Source organism: Entelurus aequoreus, linkage group LG01 (genome assembly GCF_033978785.1).
Source record: "Entelurus aequoreus isolate RoL-2023_Sb linkage group LG01, RoL_Eaeq_v1.1, whole genome shotgun sequence".
Classification (NCBI taxonomy): domain Eukaryota; kingdom Metazoa; phylum Chordata; class Actinopteri; order Syngnathiformes; family Syngnathidae; genus Entelurus; species Entelurus aequoreus.
The window spans coordinates 13099083-13118009 of record NC_084731.1 but is presented as its reverse complement, the minus strand read 5'-3'; the positions used below and the strand labels follow the sequence as shown (position 1 = coordinate 13118009).

Below are 18927 nucleotides of genomic sequence, written 5' to 3'. Positions count from 1 at the left end.
CAGTCCATAGTGGATCTAACATAATAGTGTGAGAGTCCAGTCCATAGTGGATCTAACATAATAGTGTGAGAGTCCAGTCCATAGTGTGAGAGTCCAGTCCATAGTGGATCTAACATAATAGTGTGAGAGTCCAGTCCATAGTGGATCTAACATAATAGTGTGAGAGTCCAGTCCATAGTGGATCTAACATAGCATCGCAGCCCTACTACCAGGTCTTGCGAAGCAATTTTTGCACAAACCACAGGGGGCGCCACCAATATCATTGCAGTCATCACTCCGAAGAGGCAACTCGGAGAATGACACAAAATGTCAGGAATAGGACGAGACTAGCATTTTTGACAAGAGGGATGGCTTCAGTGGAGAGGCCACGGGAGAGTGGCCGTGCCAGCAACCTGAGGGTTCCTGGTTCAATCCCCACCTTCTACCATCCTAGTCAAGTCCGTTGTGTCCTTGAGCAAGACTCTTCACCCTTGCTCCTGATGGATCCTGGTTAGGGCCTTGCAAGGCAGCTCCCGCCATCAGTGTGTGAATGTGTGAATGTGGAAATAGCTTTGAGTACCTTAAAGGTATTAAACAAATTGCAAAAGATTCACCAACACAGATGTCCAGAATACTGTGGAATTTTGCGATGAAAACAGAGCAGTTTGTATTGGGATACAACGTGTCCCAATACTTCCGCTTCAACCATCGACGTCACGCGCATACGTCATCATACATAGACGTTTTCAACCGGAAGTTTCCCGGGAAATTTAAAATGTCACTTTATAAGTTAACCCGGCCGTATTGGCATGTGTTGCAATGTTAAGATTTCATCATTGATATATAAACTACCAGACTGCGTGGTCGGTAGTAGTGGCTTTCAGTAGGCCTTTAAAGGACAGCAGCCGGGAAGGAGAGGGGTTGTTGATGGTGGAGAGAAAACCCGAGCCCGAACGAGAGTGAGGGCGAGACGGACAGAAATGACTGAAAACGAACACAAAAAACATTTATTGCAAAATAAATCATTATTCAGAAAGATGAACGAGGCGGTCATGTCCGTAATTGGTGGTCTGAAGAACCCGGAGGAGCAAGTCTTCCACAATTACATATAACATTTTAATCTAGATTTGCATCTAAATTTAACATATTTTGCAAGCAGTCCCTGCTAAAAGTGTCACTTGAATAGCTCTAGGTATGACCCTAAGTCAGTGGTTCTTAACCTTGTTGGAGGTACCGAAGCCCGCCAGTTTCAAATGCGCATTCACCGAACCCTTCTTTAGTGAAAAATATTATGATACATCCATCCATTCATCCATCCATCCACCTTCTTCCGCTTATCCGAGGTCGGGTCACGGGGGCAGCAGCCTAAGCAGGGAAACCCAGACTTCCCTCTCCCCAGCCACTTCGTCCAGCTCTTCCCGGGGGATCCCGAGGCGTTCCCAGGCCAGCCGGGAGACATAGTCTTCCCAACGTGTCCTGGGTCTTCCCCGTGGCCTCCTACCAGTCGGACGTGCCCTAAACACCTCCCTAGGGAGGCGTTCGGGTGGCATCCTGACCAGATGCCCGAACCACCTCATCTGGCTCCTCTCCATGTGGGGGAGCAGCGGCTTTACTTTGAGCTCCCCCCGGATGGCAGAGCTTCTCACCCTATCTCTAAGGGAGAGCCCCGCCACCCGGCGGAGGAAACTCATTTGGGCCGCTTGTACCCGTGATCTTGTCCTTTCGGTCATAACCCAAAGCTCATGACCATAGGTGAGGATGGGAACGTAGATCGACCGGTAAATTGAGAGCTTTGCCTTCCGGCTCAGCTCCTTCTTCACCACAACGGATCGATACAGCGTCCGCATTACTGAAGACGCCGCACCGATTCGCCTGTCGATCTCACGATCAACTCTTCCCTCACTCGTGAACAAGACTCCGAGGTACTTGAACTCCTCCACTTGGGGCAGGGTCTCCTCCGCAACCCGGAGATGGCACTCCACCCTTTTCCGGGCGAGAACCATGGACTCGGACTTGGAGGTGCTGATACTCATCCCAGTCGCTTCACACTCAGCTGCGAACAGATCCAGTGAGAGCTGAAGATCCTGGCCAGATGAAGCCATCAGGACCACATCATCTGCAAAAAGCAGAGACGTAATCCCAACGTGTCCTGGGTCTTCCCTGTGGCCTCCTACCGGTCGGACGTGCCCTAAACACCTCCCTAGGGAGGCGTTCGGGTGGCATCCTGACCAGATGCCCAAACCACCTCATCTGGCTCCTCTCCATGTGGGGGAGTAGCGGCTTTACTTTGAGCTCCCCCCGGATGGCAGAGCTTCTCACCCTATCTCTAAGGGAGAGACCCGCCACCCGGCGGAGGAAACTCATTTGGGCCGCTTGTACCCGTGATCTTGTCCTTTCGGTCATAACCCAAAGCTCATGACCATAGGTGAGGATGGGAACGTAGATCGACCGGTAAATTGAGAGCTTTGCCTTCCGGCTCAGCTCCTTCTTCACCACAACGGATCGATACAGCGTCCGCATTACTGAAGACGCCGCACCGATTCGCCTGTCGATCTCACGATCCACTCTTCCCTCACTCGTGAACAAGACTCCGAGGTACTTGAACTCCTCCACTTGGGGCAGGGTCTCCTCCGCAACCCGGAGATGGCACTCCACCCTTTTCCGGGCGAGAACCATGGACTCGGACTTGGAGGTGCTGATTCTCATCCCAGTCGCTTCACACTCAGCTGCGAACAGATCCAGTGAGAGCTGAAGATCCTGGCCAGATGAAGCCATCAGGACCACATCATCTGCAAAAAGCAGAGACCTAATCCTGCAGCCACCAAACCAGATACCCTCAACGCCCTGACTGCGCCTAGAAATTCTGTCCATAAAAGTTATGAACAGAATCGGTGACAAAGGGCAGCCTTGGCGGAGTCCAACCCTCACTGGAAATGTGTCTGACTTACTGCCGGCAATGCGGACCAAACTCTGGCACTGATCATACAGGGAGCGGACCGCCACAATCAGACAGTCCGATACCCCATACTCTCTGAGCACTCCCCACAGGACTTCCCGAGGGACACGGCCTTCTCCAAGTCCACAAAACACATGTAGACTGGTTGGGCAAACTCCCATGCACCCTCAAGGACCCTGCCGAGAGTATAGAGCTGGTCCACAGTTCCACGACAAGGACGAAAACCACACAGTTCCTACTGAATCCGAGGTTCGACTATCCGGCGTAGCCTCCTCTCCAGCACACCTGAATAGACCTTACCGGGAAGGCTGAGGAGTGTGATCCCACGATTATGATATATATATATTTTAAATTCAAGACAAAGTTTTGTGTTTTTTTTACTGGTGCACAAAATGAACCATGCATGAACATCACTTTGTTCAAAGAACAAAACCAACACAATGCATGAACTCACAACAAATTACTGTCAGGTTCAAACACCGCACTATCTATTACACAAGACAAGAAGAAGGAATCAAGCAGAGACAGAGTTGAATTTCACTCATGAGGAGAGACGTATTGGGCTGCACACTCAGTTACAGTTTCACCCTACGCTCTAAGGTACAGTCCCACGTGCTCTTCTATTTATTCGGGAGGTCCCTAGTTAACATCACTGAGGCTGCTTCCGAAGGGAGGGGTAATGCAAGCAGCCCCCAGTAGACACAATACGTGATTATTCAGAATGGAAACGTGCTGACACTCGTGATTTCGCCCTGTCTCTGCTTTGTCTGCGTTGAGGTACTCGATGTCCGTCCTTGGCTGTCAGCAGGCAGGGTCTGGAAACAAACTGCTGACGCGAGACAACTCGCAAAGCAAGATTACAAGTTGTGCCTTTGCACGGATAGAAAAATACAACTTCAGCGCAATTGATAATAACTATAGCAACGGCCTTTAAGCATGATAGTTGTGTGATAACTTCTACATAATTATTCTAACATTTACACACCTGCAAATCAAATGGAAAATTAAAGGGAACATTGTTTGGGGGTATACATAACACGGCGATAGGGAGAAGTTTTTATTTACACGATGAGTCGGGTGTGTCTTGACCTTCGCCGAACCCCTGAGACCGATTCACCGAACCCCTAGGGTTCGATTGAACCCAGGTTAAGAACCACTGCCCTAAGTAGTGTTTGCATGCATACTTACAGTAGGGACCTAAAAATAGGCTAGGCACTGCTCTTTTTTGTTATTCTTGGTCTTGAAATACACTCTTTGATAACAGGTTGACATACAATTGCTGACAAAAACCAGACTTCCTCTGCAGAAGTGAAAAGAGTTGATTGAAGGAACAGAGAAGATACCGTGAGGGGCTAGTGGGCACTCTGCTCAGGGTCCCGCAGTAGGCTGAGAAGCTTCTCCATCTTGGCGACTTCCACCTCAGGACCTTCAGGCAACTCTTGACCTTTCTTGCACTACGAATACAACACAGAGGGATTTAATGTGCCTTTGCGGACTAAACACACAGGGAGATGTTGTCATGAGATCACGAGGACAACAGAAGATGCAGAGTTTACCTCCTGGGATCAATGCAAAACTTCATATTAATGTTACAGAAATATACAGTGCTGGCCATGAGAAAAGAGGCCTCTAAACAGCACAACACCATTAGACTGCAGGCTTCCAGTTAGGGTTGTACGGTATACCGGTACTAGTATAGTATCGCGGTACTAATGAATCAAAAATGGTACTATACTCTGTTTGAAAAGAACCGGTTGCCCATTTTTAATTTTTTTTAAATTTTTTACGGGCATGACGACGTGCCGTCAAGTTTTGGTGTTGTTTACTTGAGTCATATTGCAGTCTCCACATATCTCTTATGTGTTACTGCCATCATATTGCAGTATACACGTATCTCTTATGTGTGACTGCCTGTCATGTCTGTTGATCAAGTTTTGTTTAAGTTATGTTCCGTTTGGGTTTTGTACCCCTAGTTCCTGCTTTTCACTCCCTTGTTTTGTCACCATAGCAACCATTAGTACCTGTTTTCACTGATCATGTCACTGCTATTTAAACCTGTCTGTTTCTCTTGATCGTCCTGGTGACATTACCCTGTCATACCATGCTACTTCTGATATCCGTTCTACCTCTGCTACCTTTCATTCCAAGCCATAGTTCCATGCCATAGTTTTCATGCTGTTTCATGCCACTGTAAGTGTTGTTTTCCTTTTCATGTTCATAGTTTCTGCCTTTGTGCAAGTTTTGGTTTCATTAGTCAAGTTTGTTCCCCGCCATTGTGCGCGCCTTTTGTTTGCTTCCTTTTTTGTAGTCTGTTAGTGTTTAAAATAAAATATGTACTTACATTCACGCCTTGCCCGCGCCAACTTTCCTTTGCCTTCCGGTAAAACAAAACAACCCATAGTCCACGTATTGACACTGCCATCATATTGCAGTCTACACATATCTCTTATGTGTGACTCCCATCATATTGCAGTCTACACGTATCTGTTATGTGTGACTGCCATCATATTGCAGTCTACACATTTCTCTTATTTGTGACTGCCATCATATTGCAGTCTACACGTATCTCTTATGTGTGACTGCCATCATATTGCAGTCTACACGTATCTCTTATGTGTGACTACCATCATATTGCAGTCTACACATATCCCTTATGTGTGACTGCCATCATATTGCAGTCTACACATATCTCTTATGTGTGACTGCCATCATATTGCAGTCTACACATATCTCTTATGTGTGACTGCCATCATATTGCAGTCTACACGTATCTCTTATATGTGACTGCCATCATATTGCAGTCTACACATATCTCTTATGTGTGACCGCCATCATATTGCAGTCTACACGTATGTCTTATGTGCGACTGCCATCATATTGCAGTCTACACGTATCTCTTATTTGTGACTGCCATCATATTGCAGTCTACACGTATCTCTTATGTGTGACTGCCATCATATTGCAGTCTACACATATCTCTTATGTGCGACTGCCATCATATTGCAGTCTACACGTATCTCTTATGTGTGACTGCCATCATATTGCAGTCTACACATATCTCTTATGTGTGACTCCCATCATTTGCAGTCTACACGTATCTCTTATGTGTGACTGCAGTCATATTGCAGTCTACACGTGTCTCTTATGTGCGACTGCCATCATATTGCAGTCTACACGTATCTCTTATGTCTGACTGCCATCATATTGCAGTCTACACATATCTCTTATGTGTGACTGCCATCATATTGCAGTCTACACTTGTCTCTTATGTGTGACTGCCATCATATTGCAGTCTACACATATCTCTTATGTGCGACTGCCATCATATTGCAGTCTACACATATCTCTTATGTGTGACTGCCATCATATTGCAGTCTACACGTGTCTCTTATGTGTGACTGCCATCATATTGCAGTCTACACGTATCTCTTATGTGTGACTCCCATCATATTGCAGTCTACACATATCTCTTATGTGTGACTGCCATCATATTGCAGTCTACACGTGTCTCTTATGTGTGACTGCCATCATATTGCAGTCTACACATATCTCTTATGTGTGACTGCCATCATATTGCAGTCTACACGTGTCTCTTGTGTGACTGCCATCATATTGCAGTCTACACGTATCTTTTATGTGTGACTGCCATCATATTGCAGTCTACACGTATCTCTTATGTGTGACTGCCATCATATTGCAGTCTACACGTATCTCTTATGTGTGACTGCCATCATATTGCAGTCTACACATATCTCTTATGTGTGACTGCCATCATATTGCAGTCTACACGTGTCTCTTATGTGTGACTGCTATCATATTGCAATTTACACGTATCTCTTATGTGTGACTGCCATACAAATCTCTTATGTGTGACTGCCATCATATTGCAGTCTACACGTATCTCTTATGTGTGACTGCCATCATATTGCAGTCTACACATATCTCTTATGTGTGACTGCCATCATATTGCAGTCTACACGTATCTTTTATGTGTGACTGCCATCATTTTGCAGTCTACACATAGCTCTTATGTCTGACTGCCATCATATTGCAGTATACACGTATCTCTTATGTGTGACTGCCATCATATTGCAGTCTACACGTATCTCTTATGTGTGACTGCCATCATATTGCAGTCTACACATATCTCTTATGTGTGACTGGCATACAAATCTCTTATGTGTGACTGCCATCATATTGCAGTCTACACGTATCTCTTATGTGTGACTGCCATCATATTGCAGTCTACACGTATCTCTTATGTGTGACTGCCATCATATTGCAGTCTACACGTATCTCTTATGTGTGACTGCCATCATATTGCAGTCTACACGTATCTCTTATGTGTGACTGCCATCATATTGCAGTCTACACGTATCTCTTATGTGTGACTGCCATCATATTGCAGTCTACACGTATATCTCTTATGTGTGACTGCCATCATATTGCAGTCTACACGTATCTCTTATGTGTGACTGCCATCATATTGCAGTCTACACGTATGTCTTATGTGTGACTGCCATCATATTGCAGTCTACACATATCTCTTATGTGTGACTGCCATCATATTGCAGTCTACACGTGTCTCTTATGTGTGACTGCCATCATATTGCAGTCTACACATATCTTTTATGTGTGACTCCCATCATATTGCAGTCTACACGTATCTGTTATGTGTGACTGCCATCATATTGCAATCTACACGTATCTCTTATGTGTGAATGCCATACAAATCTCTTATGTGTGACTGCCATCATATTGCAGTCTACACGTATCTCTTATGTGTGACTGCCATACAAATCTCTTATGTGTGACTGCCATCATATTGCAGTCTACACGTATCTCTTATGTGTGACTGCCATCATATTGCAGTCTACACGTATCTCTTATGTGTGACTCCCATCATATTGCAGTCTACACGTATATATTATGTGTGACTGCCATCATATTGCAGTCTACACGTATCTCTTATGTGTGACTCCCATCATATTGCAGTCTACACGTATCTCTTATGTGTGACTCCCATCATATTGCAGTCTACACGTATCTCTTATGTGTGACTGCCATCATATTGCAGTCTACACGTATGTCTTATGTGTGACTGCCATCATATTGCAATCTACACGTATCTCTTATGTGTGACTGCCATTATATTGCAGTCTACACATATCTCTTATGTGTGACTGCCATCATATTGCAGTCTACACGTGTCTCTTATGTGTGACTGCCTTCATATTTCAGTCTACACGTATGTCTTATGTGTGACTGCCATCATATTGCAGTCTACACATATCTCTTATGTGTGACTGCCATCATATTGCAGTCTACACGTATCTCTTATTTGTGACTACCATCATATTGCAGTCTACACATATCTCTTATGTGTGACTGCCATCATATTGCAGTCTACACGTATCTCTTATGTGTGACTCCCATCATATTGCAGTCTACACGTACCTCTTATGTGTGACTGCCATCATATTGCAGTCTACACATATCTCTTATGTGTGACTGCCAACATATTGCAGTCTACACGTATGTCTTATGTGTGACTGCCATCATATTGCAGTCTCCACATATCTCTTATGTGTGACTGCCATCATATTGCAGTCTACATGTGTCTCTTGTGTGTGACTGCCATCATATTGCAGTCTACACATATCTCTTATGTGTGACTCCCATCATATTGCAGTCTACACGTATCTGTTATGTGTGACTGCCATACAAATCTCTTATGTGTGACTGCCATCATATTGCAGTCTACACGTATCTTTTATGTGTGACTGCCATCATATTGCAGTCTACACGTATCTCTTATGTGTGACTGCCATCATATTGCAGTCTACACGTATCTCTTATGTGTGACTGCCATCATATTGCAGTCTACACATATCTCTTATGTGTGACTGCCATCATATTGCAGTCTACACATATCTCTTATGTGTGACTGCCATCATATTGCAGTCTACACATATCTCTTATGTGTGACTGCCATCATATTGCAGTCTACACATATCTCTTATGTGTGACTGCCATCATATTGCAGTCTACACGTATCTCTTATGTGTGACTCCCATCATATTGCAGTCTACACGTATCTCTTATGTGTGACTGCCATCATATTGCAGTCTACACATATCTCTTATGTGTGACTGCCATCATATTGCAGTCTACACGTATGTCTTATGTGTGACTGCCATCATATTGCAGTCTCCACGTATCTCTTATGTGTGACTGCCATCATATTGCAGTCTACACGTGTCTCTTATGTGTGACTGCCATCATATTGCAGTCTACACGTATCTCTTATGTCTGACTGCCATCATATTGCAGTCTACACGTATCTCTTATGTGTGACTCCCATCATACTGCAGTCTACACGTATCTCTTATGTGTGACTCCCATCATATTGCAGTCTACACGTATCTCTTATGTGTGACTGCCATCATATTGCAGTCTACACGTATGTCTTATGTGTGACTGCCATCATATTGCAGTCTACACATATCTCTTATGTGTGACTGCCATAATATTGCAGTCTACACGTATCTGTTATGTGTGATAGCCATCATGTTGCAATCTACACGTATCTCTTATGTGTGACTGCCATTATATGGCAGTCTACACAAATCTCTTATGTGTGACTGCCATCATATTGCAGTCTACACGTATCTCTTATGTGTGACTGCCATCATATTGCAGTCTACACGTATCTCTTATGTGTGACTGCCATCATATTGCAGTCTACACGTATCTCTTATGTCTGACTGCCATCATATTGCAGTCTACACGTATCTCTTATGTGTGACTCCCATCATATTGCAGTCTACACGTATCTCTTATGTGTGACTGCCATCATATTGCAATCTACACGTATCTCTTATGTGTGACTGCCATTATATGGCAGTCTACACGAATCTCTTATGTGTGACTGCCATCATATTGCAGTCTACACGTATCTCTTATGTATGACTGCCATCTACTGGTCACACTTATAATTACACCATGTAACAAATAAAAAAGCTTCAAGGTCGGTAAGCACAACCAAAATAATTCCGTACATTAGGCGCACCGGGGTATAAGGCGCACTGTCGAGTTTTGAGATTTTAAGTGCGCCTTAAAGTCAGAAAAATACGGTAATATCTTGTCTAAAACTAAGAAAATACATTTTAATGACCCTGTACACATTCTTGGAGCTAGCGGGGGATGTCTCCAAACCCTTCTTTCTCCGAGATAATTGATGTTGTATTTGTGGTCAAACGGTTAGTCTACAAATGTGTTTCTTTTAAGAGTGATGCTGTTTACTTCCCGTCCAATGTTCAAGCAGTCATCTGTAACTGCTTAACTTGGATGGACACCAAGTAAAACAGTTACAGATCTTTGTCCCACCCCCAGGAGACAGGACTTTTCTCCCAAACCCCTCCTCCATCTTCTCTCATTCCCAAAAGCTTTACAGTTCTGAAGAGTCATTGGTCTCTTCCACTCTCTCTCTCTCTCTCTCGCTTTCCTTCTTTCTTTCCGTAGCAGCGTAAATCTTTCTTCTTTGTAATCTGACGTTATTTGCGTACTCAAGTAAATACCTAAAAAGATCTTGGTTTTCTCTGGACATTGATTCACCGTATAGGAAACAACTTCACAGTGTTGAATAAACCTAGCACCGAAAACCTTGGGTAATGAACATGAGTCTCGATGTATTATCACCGGTATTGTACAAATCAGGGGTCACCAACCTTTTTGAAACCAAGAGCTACTTCTTGGGTAGTGATTAATGCGAAGGGCTACCAGTTTGATACACACTTAAATAAATTGCCAGAAATAGCCAATTTGCTCAATTCACCTTTAACTCTATGTTATTATTAATAAGTAATGATATTTACACTCAATTGAACGGTTTAAAAGAGGAGAAAACACGAAAAAAATGACAATTCAATTTTGAAACAGTTTATTTTCAATTTCGACTCTTTAAAATTCAAAATTCAACCGAAAAAAAGGAGAAAAACTAGCTAATTTGAATCTTTTTATGGAACATCATTAGTAATTTTTCCTGATTAAGATTAATTTTAGAATTTTGATGACATGTTTTAAATAGGTTAAAATCCAATCTACACTTTGTTAGAATATATAACAAATTGGACCAAGCTATATTTCTAACAAAGACAAATCATTATTTCTTCTAGATTTTCCAGAACAAAATTTTTAAAAGAAATTCAAAAGGCTTTGAAATAAGATTTAAATTTGATTCTACAGATTTTCTAGATTTGCCAGAATAATTTTTTTGAATTATTAACATAATACGTTTGAAGAAATATTTCACAAATATTCTTCGTCGAAAAAACAGAAGCTAAAATGAATAATTAAATTAAAATGTATTTATTATTCTTTACAATAAAAAAAATAAATTTACTTGAACATTGATTTAAATTGTGAGGAAAGAAGAGGAAGGAATTTAAAAGGTAAAACGGTATATGTGTTTAAAAATCCTAAAATAATTCTTAAGGTTGTATTTTTTCTCTCAAATTGTCTTTCTGAAAGTTATAAGAAGCAAAGGGAAAAAAAATAATGAATTTATTTAAACAAGTGAAGACCAAGTCTTTCAAATATTTTCTTGGATTTTCAAATTCTATTTGAGTTTTGTCTCTCTTAGAATTAAAAATGTCGAGCAAAGCGAGACCAGCTTGCTAGTAAATAAATAAAATTTAAAAAATAGAGGCAGCTCACTGGTAAGTGCTGCTATTTGAGCTATTTTTAAGAACAGGCCAGCGGGCTACTCATCTGGTCCTTACGGGCTACCTGGTGCCCGCGGGCACCGCGTTGGTGACCCCTGGTGCAAATGTTGACATACTTTGTGTTCATCCCGATCATTGCAAGTTATCCCTTCAAAATATGAAAACATCAAAATGTCAATGCACAACATACAACAATTGATCCATGTTTCTGCTGCTTAATCTGTGTTATCAAAGTTGTTTCATGTAAACAACTGCAACAATATCTATAAATCTTGTTTTGAAGGCTCATTGGGCAGCCTGGAGACACAACACAACGCTGTTCTTTTCTGTCTTAAAACAAGACATGGGGTGAGATCATCGCTCTTGCCTCTGGCTCTGCGGAGATTTCCTGACAAACCGATCTAATCCGAGCACTCAAGGCTCCGTGGCGCTAATTGTTAACTGAGAAAAAGGACGGAGTAACGTTATTGAAGAGAAGATGAGCAAAGAGAGAAGGTGGCGTCCATTAAGGACAGTTTGGGTCTGATTTACTAAAGGTTCGTGTGTACTGAAACACGTGCAAACCTGATAAATCGAGCGCAGAGGATTGAGTCTCTCACATAAGCGAAATAGAGAATACAATCCAGTTAGTGCCAGCGTCACCTTCAGAGTGCTTTCTGTCACAGATCGCACTGTAGGACTGTTTCTAAAATGCCCAGGAAAAAGTGATAGTTGTCTGCTGCGTGTTTTAAAACATAACAAGATGACACAAGACAGGGAATGGTCATGCTATTTAGTGCTTGTCGTTTGGGATCTTAGTAAATCAGGCCCTTTGTAATATGAGCTGTAGGTCTGATGTCATGTTTCCTGTGTTCATTGATGTGGGATATCAAGCCAATGCACATTTATTGACTCCAGATACTTCCAACCCAGCAGGCACAAGACATTGATACAACGTTGATTGTACATACACTACCGTTCAAAAGTTTGGGGTCGCATTGAAATGTCCTTATTTTTGAAGGAAAAGCACTGTACTTTTCAATGAAGATAACTTTAAACTAGTCTTAACTTTAAAGAAATACACTCTATACATTGCTAATGTGGTAAATGACTATTCTAGCTGCAAATGTCTGGTTTTTGGTGCAATATCCACATAGGTGTATAGAGGCCCATTTCCAGCAACTATCACTCCAGTGTTCTAATGGTACAATGTGTTTGCTCATTGGCTCAGAAGGCTAATTGATGATTAGAAAACCCTTGTGCGATCATGTTCACACATCTGAAAACAGTTTAGCTCATTACAGAAGCTACAAAACTGACCTTCCTTTGAGCAGATTGAGTTTCTGGAGCATCACGTTTGTGGGGTCAATTAAACGCTCAAAATGGCCAGGAAAAGAGAACTTTCATCTGAAACTCGACAGTCTATTCTTGTTCTTAGAAATGAAGGCTAGTCCACAAAATTGAACGGTAGTGTACGTGTTTTTTAAAACTGACTTCTAAACAACGTTGCAAAATAGTTGTATTTGTAAATTGAGACAACGTTGATGTCCAACGTTGGATCCACGTTGTTGGTTGGGAAATGACTACATTTCAATGGTCGAATCAACGTCACAACCTGACATTGAATAAAGGTTGTCAAAAAGCATGTTGTTTCAATGCTGCATTTGTGTTGTAGAAGTTTGGTTGGAAAATGACCAAAATTCAATGGTCCAGTAAAGGTCAAAACCCAACATTGATTGAACGTCGTCAAAAAGCATGTTGTTTCAACGTTGTATTTGTGTTGTAGAAGTTTGGTTGGAAAATGACCTAAATTCAATGGTCCAGTCAAGGTCAAAACCCAACATTGATTGAACGTCGTCAAAAAGCATGTTGTTTCAACGTTGTATTTGTGTTGTAGAAGTTTGGTTGGAAAATGACCTAAATTCAATGGTCCAGTCAAGGTCAAAACCCAACATTGATTGAACGTCGTCAAAAAGCATGTTGTTTCAACGTTGTATTTGTCTTGTAGAAGTTTGGTTGGAAAATGACCAAAATTCAATGTCAGATCCCAACATTGATTAAACGTCGTCAAAAAGCATGTTGTTTCAACCTTGTATTTGTGTTGTACAACATAGGTTGGAAAATGACCAAAATTCAATGGTGCAGTCAAGGTCAAAACCCAACATTGATTGAACGTCGTCAAAAAGCATGTTGTGTTGTAGAATATTGGTTGGGAAATGACCGAAATTCAATGGTCAAATCAACGTCACAACGTGACATTGAATAAACGTTGTCAAAAAGTATGTTGTTTCAACGTTATATTTGTGTTGTAGAATATTGGTTGGGAAATAACCAAATTTCAATGTCAAATCAACGTCAGAACCTGACATTGAATAAACATTGTCATAAAGCATGTTGTTTCAACGTTGTATTTGTGTTGTAGAATATTTGGTTGGAAAATGACCAAAATTCAATGGTCCAGTCAAGGTCAAAACCCAACATTGATTGAACGTCGTCAAAAAGCATGTTGTTTCAATGTTGTATTTGTGTTGTAGAAGTTTGATTGGAAAATGACCTAAATTCAATGTCAGATCCCAACATTGATTCAACGTTGTCAAAAAGCATGTTGTTTCAACCTTGTATTTGTGTTGTACAACATAGGTTGGAAAATGACCAAAATTCAATGGTGCAGTCAAGGTCAAAACCCAACATTGATTGAACGTCGTCAAAAAGCATGTTGTCTTGTAGAATATTGGTTGGGAAATGACCGAAATTCAATGGTCAAATCAACGTCACAACGTGACATTGAATAAAAGTTGTCAAAAAGCATGTTGTTTCAACGTTGTATTTGTGTTGTAGAATATTGGTTAGGAAATAACCAAATTTCAATGTCAAATCAACGTCAGAACCTGACATTGAATAAACATTGTCATAAAGCATGTTGTTTCAACGTTGTATTTGTGTTGTAGAATATTTGGTTGGAAAATGACCAAAATTCAATGGTCCAGTCAAGGTCAAAACCCAACATTGATTGAACGTCGTCAAAAAGCATGTTGTTTCAATGTTGTATTTGTGTTGTAGAAGTTTGATTGGAAAATGACCTAAATTCAATGTCAGATCCCAACATTGATTCAACGTTGTCAAAAAGCATGTTGTTTCAACCTTGTATTTGTGTTGTACAACATAGGTTGGAAAATGACCAAAATTCAATGGTGCAGTCAAGGTCAAAACCCAACATTGATTGAACGTCGTCAAAAAGCATGTTGTGTTGTAGAATATTGGTTGGGAAATGACCGAAATTCAATGGTCAAATCAACGTCACAACGTGACATTGAATAAAAGTTGTCAAAAAGCATGTTGTTTCAACGTTGTATTTGTGTTGTAGAATATCGGTTAGGAAATAACCAAATTTCAATGTCAAATCAACGTCAGAACCTGACATTGAATAAACATTGTCATAAAGCATGTTGTTTCAACGTTGTATTTGTGTTGTAGAATATTTGGTTGGAAAATGACCAAAATTCAATGGTCCAGTCAAGGTCAAAACCCAACATTGATTGAACGTCGTCAAAAAGCATGTTGTTTCAACGTTGTATTTGTCTTGTAGAAGTTTGGTTGGAAAATGACCTAAATTCAATGGTCCAGTCAAGGTCAAAACTCAACATTGATTGAACGTCGTCAAAAAGCATGTTGTTTTAAACGTTGTATTTGTCTTGTAGAATATTGGTTGGGAAATGACCAAAATTCAATGTCAGATCCCAACATTGATTAAACGTTGTCAAGAAGCATGTTGTTTCAACCTTGTATTTGTGTTGTACAACATAGGTTGGAAAATGACCAAAATTCAATGGTGCAGTCAAGGTCAAAACCCAACATTGATTGAACGTCGTCAAAAAGCATGTTGTGTTGTAGAATATTGGTTGGGAAATGACCGAAATTCAATGGTCAAATCAACGTCACAACGTGACATTGAATAAAAGTTGTCAAAAAGCATGTTGTTTCAACGTTATATTTGTGTTGTAGAATATTGGTTAGGAAATAACCAAATTTCAATGTCAAATCAACGTCAGAACCTGACATTGAATAAACATTGCCATAAAGCATGTTGTTTCAACGTTGTATTTGTGTTGTAGAATATTTGGTTGGAAAATGACCAAAATTCAATGGTCCAGTCAAGGTCAAAACCCAACATTGATTGAACGTCGTCAAAAAGCATGTTGTTTCAACGTTGTATTTGTCTTGTAGTATTATTGGTTGGGAAATGACCAAATTTCAATGTCAAATGGGGCGGCGTGGCGAAGTTGGTAGAGTGGCCGTGCCAGCAATCGGAGGGTTGCTGGTTACTGGGGTTCAATCCCCACCTTCTACCATCCTAGTCACGTCCGTTGTGTCCTTGGGCAAGACACTTCACCCTTGCTCCTGATGGCTGCTGGTTAGCGCCTTGCATGGCAGCTCCCGCCATCAGTGTGTGAATGTGTGTGTGAATGGGTGAATGTGGAAATAGTGTCAAAGCGCTTTGAGTACCTTGAAGGTAGAAAAGCGCTATACAAGTATAACCCATTTATCATTTATTTAAATCAACGTCAGAACCTGACATTGAATAAACTTTGTCATAAAGCATGTTGTTTCAACGTTGTATTTGTGTTGTAGAATATCGGTTGGAAAATGACCAAAATTCAACGGTCAAATCAACGTCACAACTTGACATTGAATAAACGTTGTCATAAAGCATGTTGTTTCAACGTTGTATTTGAGTTGTAGAATATTGGTTGGGAAATGACCAAATTTCAATGTCAAATCAACGTCAGAACCCAACATTGATTAGACGTCATCAAAAAGCATGTTGTTTCAACGTTGTATTTGTCTTGTAGAATATTGGTTAGGAAATGACCAAATTTCAATGTCAAATCAACGTCAGAACCTGACATTGAATAAACATTGTCAAAAGGCATATTGTTTCAACGTTGTATTTGTCTTGTAGAATATTGGTTGGAAAATGACCAAAATTCAATGGTCCAATCAAGGTCACAACCCAACATTGATTAAACGTCGTCAAAAAGCATGTTGTTTCAACGTATGTGTTGTAGAATATTGGTTGGGAAATGACCAAAATTCAATGGTCAAATCAACGTCAGAACCTGACATTGAATAAACGTTGTCAAAAAGCATGTTGTTTCAACGTTGTATTTGTCTTGTAGAATATTGGTTGGGAACATGACCAAATTTCAATGTCAAATCAACGTCAGAACCCAACATTGATTAGACGTCATCAAAAAGCATGTTGTTTCAACGTTGTATTTGTGTTGTAGAATATTGGTTGGGAAATGACCAAATTTCAATGGTCAAATCAACGTCAGAACCTGACATTGAATAAACATTGTCAAAAGGCATGTTGTTTCAACGTTGTATTTGTGTTGTGGAATATCGGTTGGAAAATGACCAAAATTCAATGGTCCAATCAAGGTCACAACCCAACATTGATTGAAATTTGTCAAAAAGCATGTTGTTTCAACGTTGTATTTGTGTTGTGGAATATCGGTTGGAAAATGACCAAAATTCAATGGTCCAATCAAGGTCACAACCCAACATTGATTGAAATTTGTCAAAAAGCATGTTGTTTCAACATTGTATTTGTGTTGTAGAATATTGGTTGGGAAATGATCAAAATTCAACGGTCAAATCAACGTCACAACCTGACATTGAATAAACGTCAAAAAGCATGTTGTTTCAACGTTGTATTTGTCTTGTAGAATATTGGTTGGGAAATGACCACAATTCAACGTCAGAACCTGACATTGAATAAACGTTGTCGAAAAGCATGTTGTTTCAACGTTGTATTTGTGTTGTGGAATATCGGTTGGAAAATGACCAAAATTCAATGGTCCAATCAAGGTCAAAACCCAACATTGATTGAAATTTGTCAAAAAGCATGTTTTTTCAACGCATTTGTGTTGTGGAAAATTGGTTGGGAAATGACCAAAATTTAACGGTCAAATCAACGTCACAACTTGACATTGAATAAACGTCAAAAAGCATGTTGTTTCAACGTTGTATTTGTGTTGTAGAATATTGGTTAGGAAATGACCAAAATTCAACGGTCAAATCAACGTCACAACTTGACATTGAATAAACGTTGTCAAAAAGCATGTTGTTTCAACGTTGTATTTGTCTTGTAGAATATTGGTTAGGAAATGACCAAAATTCAACGGTCAAATCAACGTCACAACTTGACATTGAATAAACGTTGTCAAAAAGCATGTTGTTTCAACGTTGTATTTGTGTTGTGGAATATCGGTTGGAAAATGACCAAAATTCAACGGTCAAATCAACGTCACAACCTGACATTGAATAAACGTCAAAAAGCATGTTGTTTCAACGTTGTATTTGTGTTGTAGAATTTTGGTTAGGAAATGACCAAAATTCAACGGTCAAATCAACGTCACAACTTGACATTGAATAAACGTTGTCAAAAAGCATGTTGTTTCAACGTTGTATTTGTGTTGTGGAATATCGGTTGGAAAATGACCAAAATTCAATGGTCCAATCAAGGTCAAAACCCAACATTGATTGAAATTTGTCAAAAAGCATGTTTTTTCAACGCATTTGTGTTGTGGAAAATTGGTTGGGAAATGACCAAAATTCAACGGTCAAATCAACGTCACAACTTGACATTGAATAAACGTCAAAAAGCATGTTGTTTCAACGTTGTATTTGTGTTGTAGAATATTGGTTAGGAAATGACCAAAATTCAACGGTCAAATCAACGTCACAACTTGACATTGAATAAACGTTGTCAAAAAGCATGTTGTTTCAACGTTGTATTTGTCTTGTAGAATATTGGTTAGGAAATGACCAAAATTCAACGGTCAAATCAACGTCACAACTTGACATTGAATAAACGTTGTCAAAAAGCATGTTGTTTCAACGTTGTATTTGTCTTGTAGAATATTGGTTAGGAATGACCAAATTCAACGGTCAAATCAACGTCACAACTTGACATTGAATAAACGTTGTCAAAAAGCATGTTGTTTCAACGTTGTATTTGTGTTGTGGAATATCGGTTGGAAAATGACCAAAATTCAACGGTCAAATCAACGTCACAACCTGACATTGAATAAACGTCAAAAAGCATGTTGTTTCAACGTTGTATTTGTGTTGTAGAATTTTGGTTAGGAAATGACCAAAATTCAACGGTCAAATCAACGTCACAACTTGACATTGAATAAACGTTGTCAAAAAGCATGTTGTTTCAACGTTGTATTTGTGTTGTGGAATATCGGTTGGAAAATGACCACAATTCAATGGTCC

General features: G+C 40.4%; 1 protein-coding gene across 1 annotated transcript in view; it reads right to left on the bottom strand.

Annotated features, from left to right (window-relative positions):
• Nucleotides 1-3839: 3839 nt before the first annotated feature.
• LOC133648191 (dynein axonemal intermediate chain 1-like) overlaps nt 3840-18927 on the bottom strand; it is a 55532-nt gene continuing 40444 nt past the window's right edge. The window contains exon 20 of the mRNA XM_062044028.1: nt 3840-4389. Coding sequence (XP_061900012.1) covers nt 4288-4389 — 102 coding nt within the window. The 3' untranslated portion in view covers nt 3840-4287. The remainder of the gene's footprint in view (nt 4390-18927) is intronic.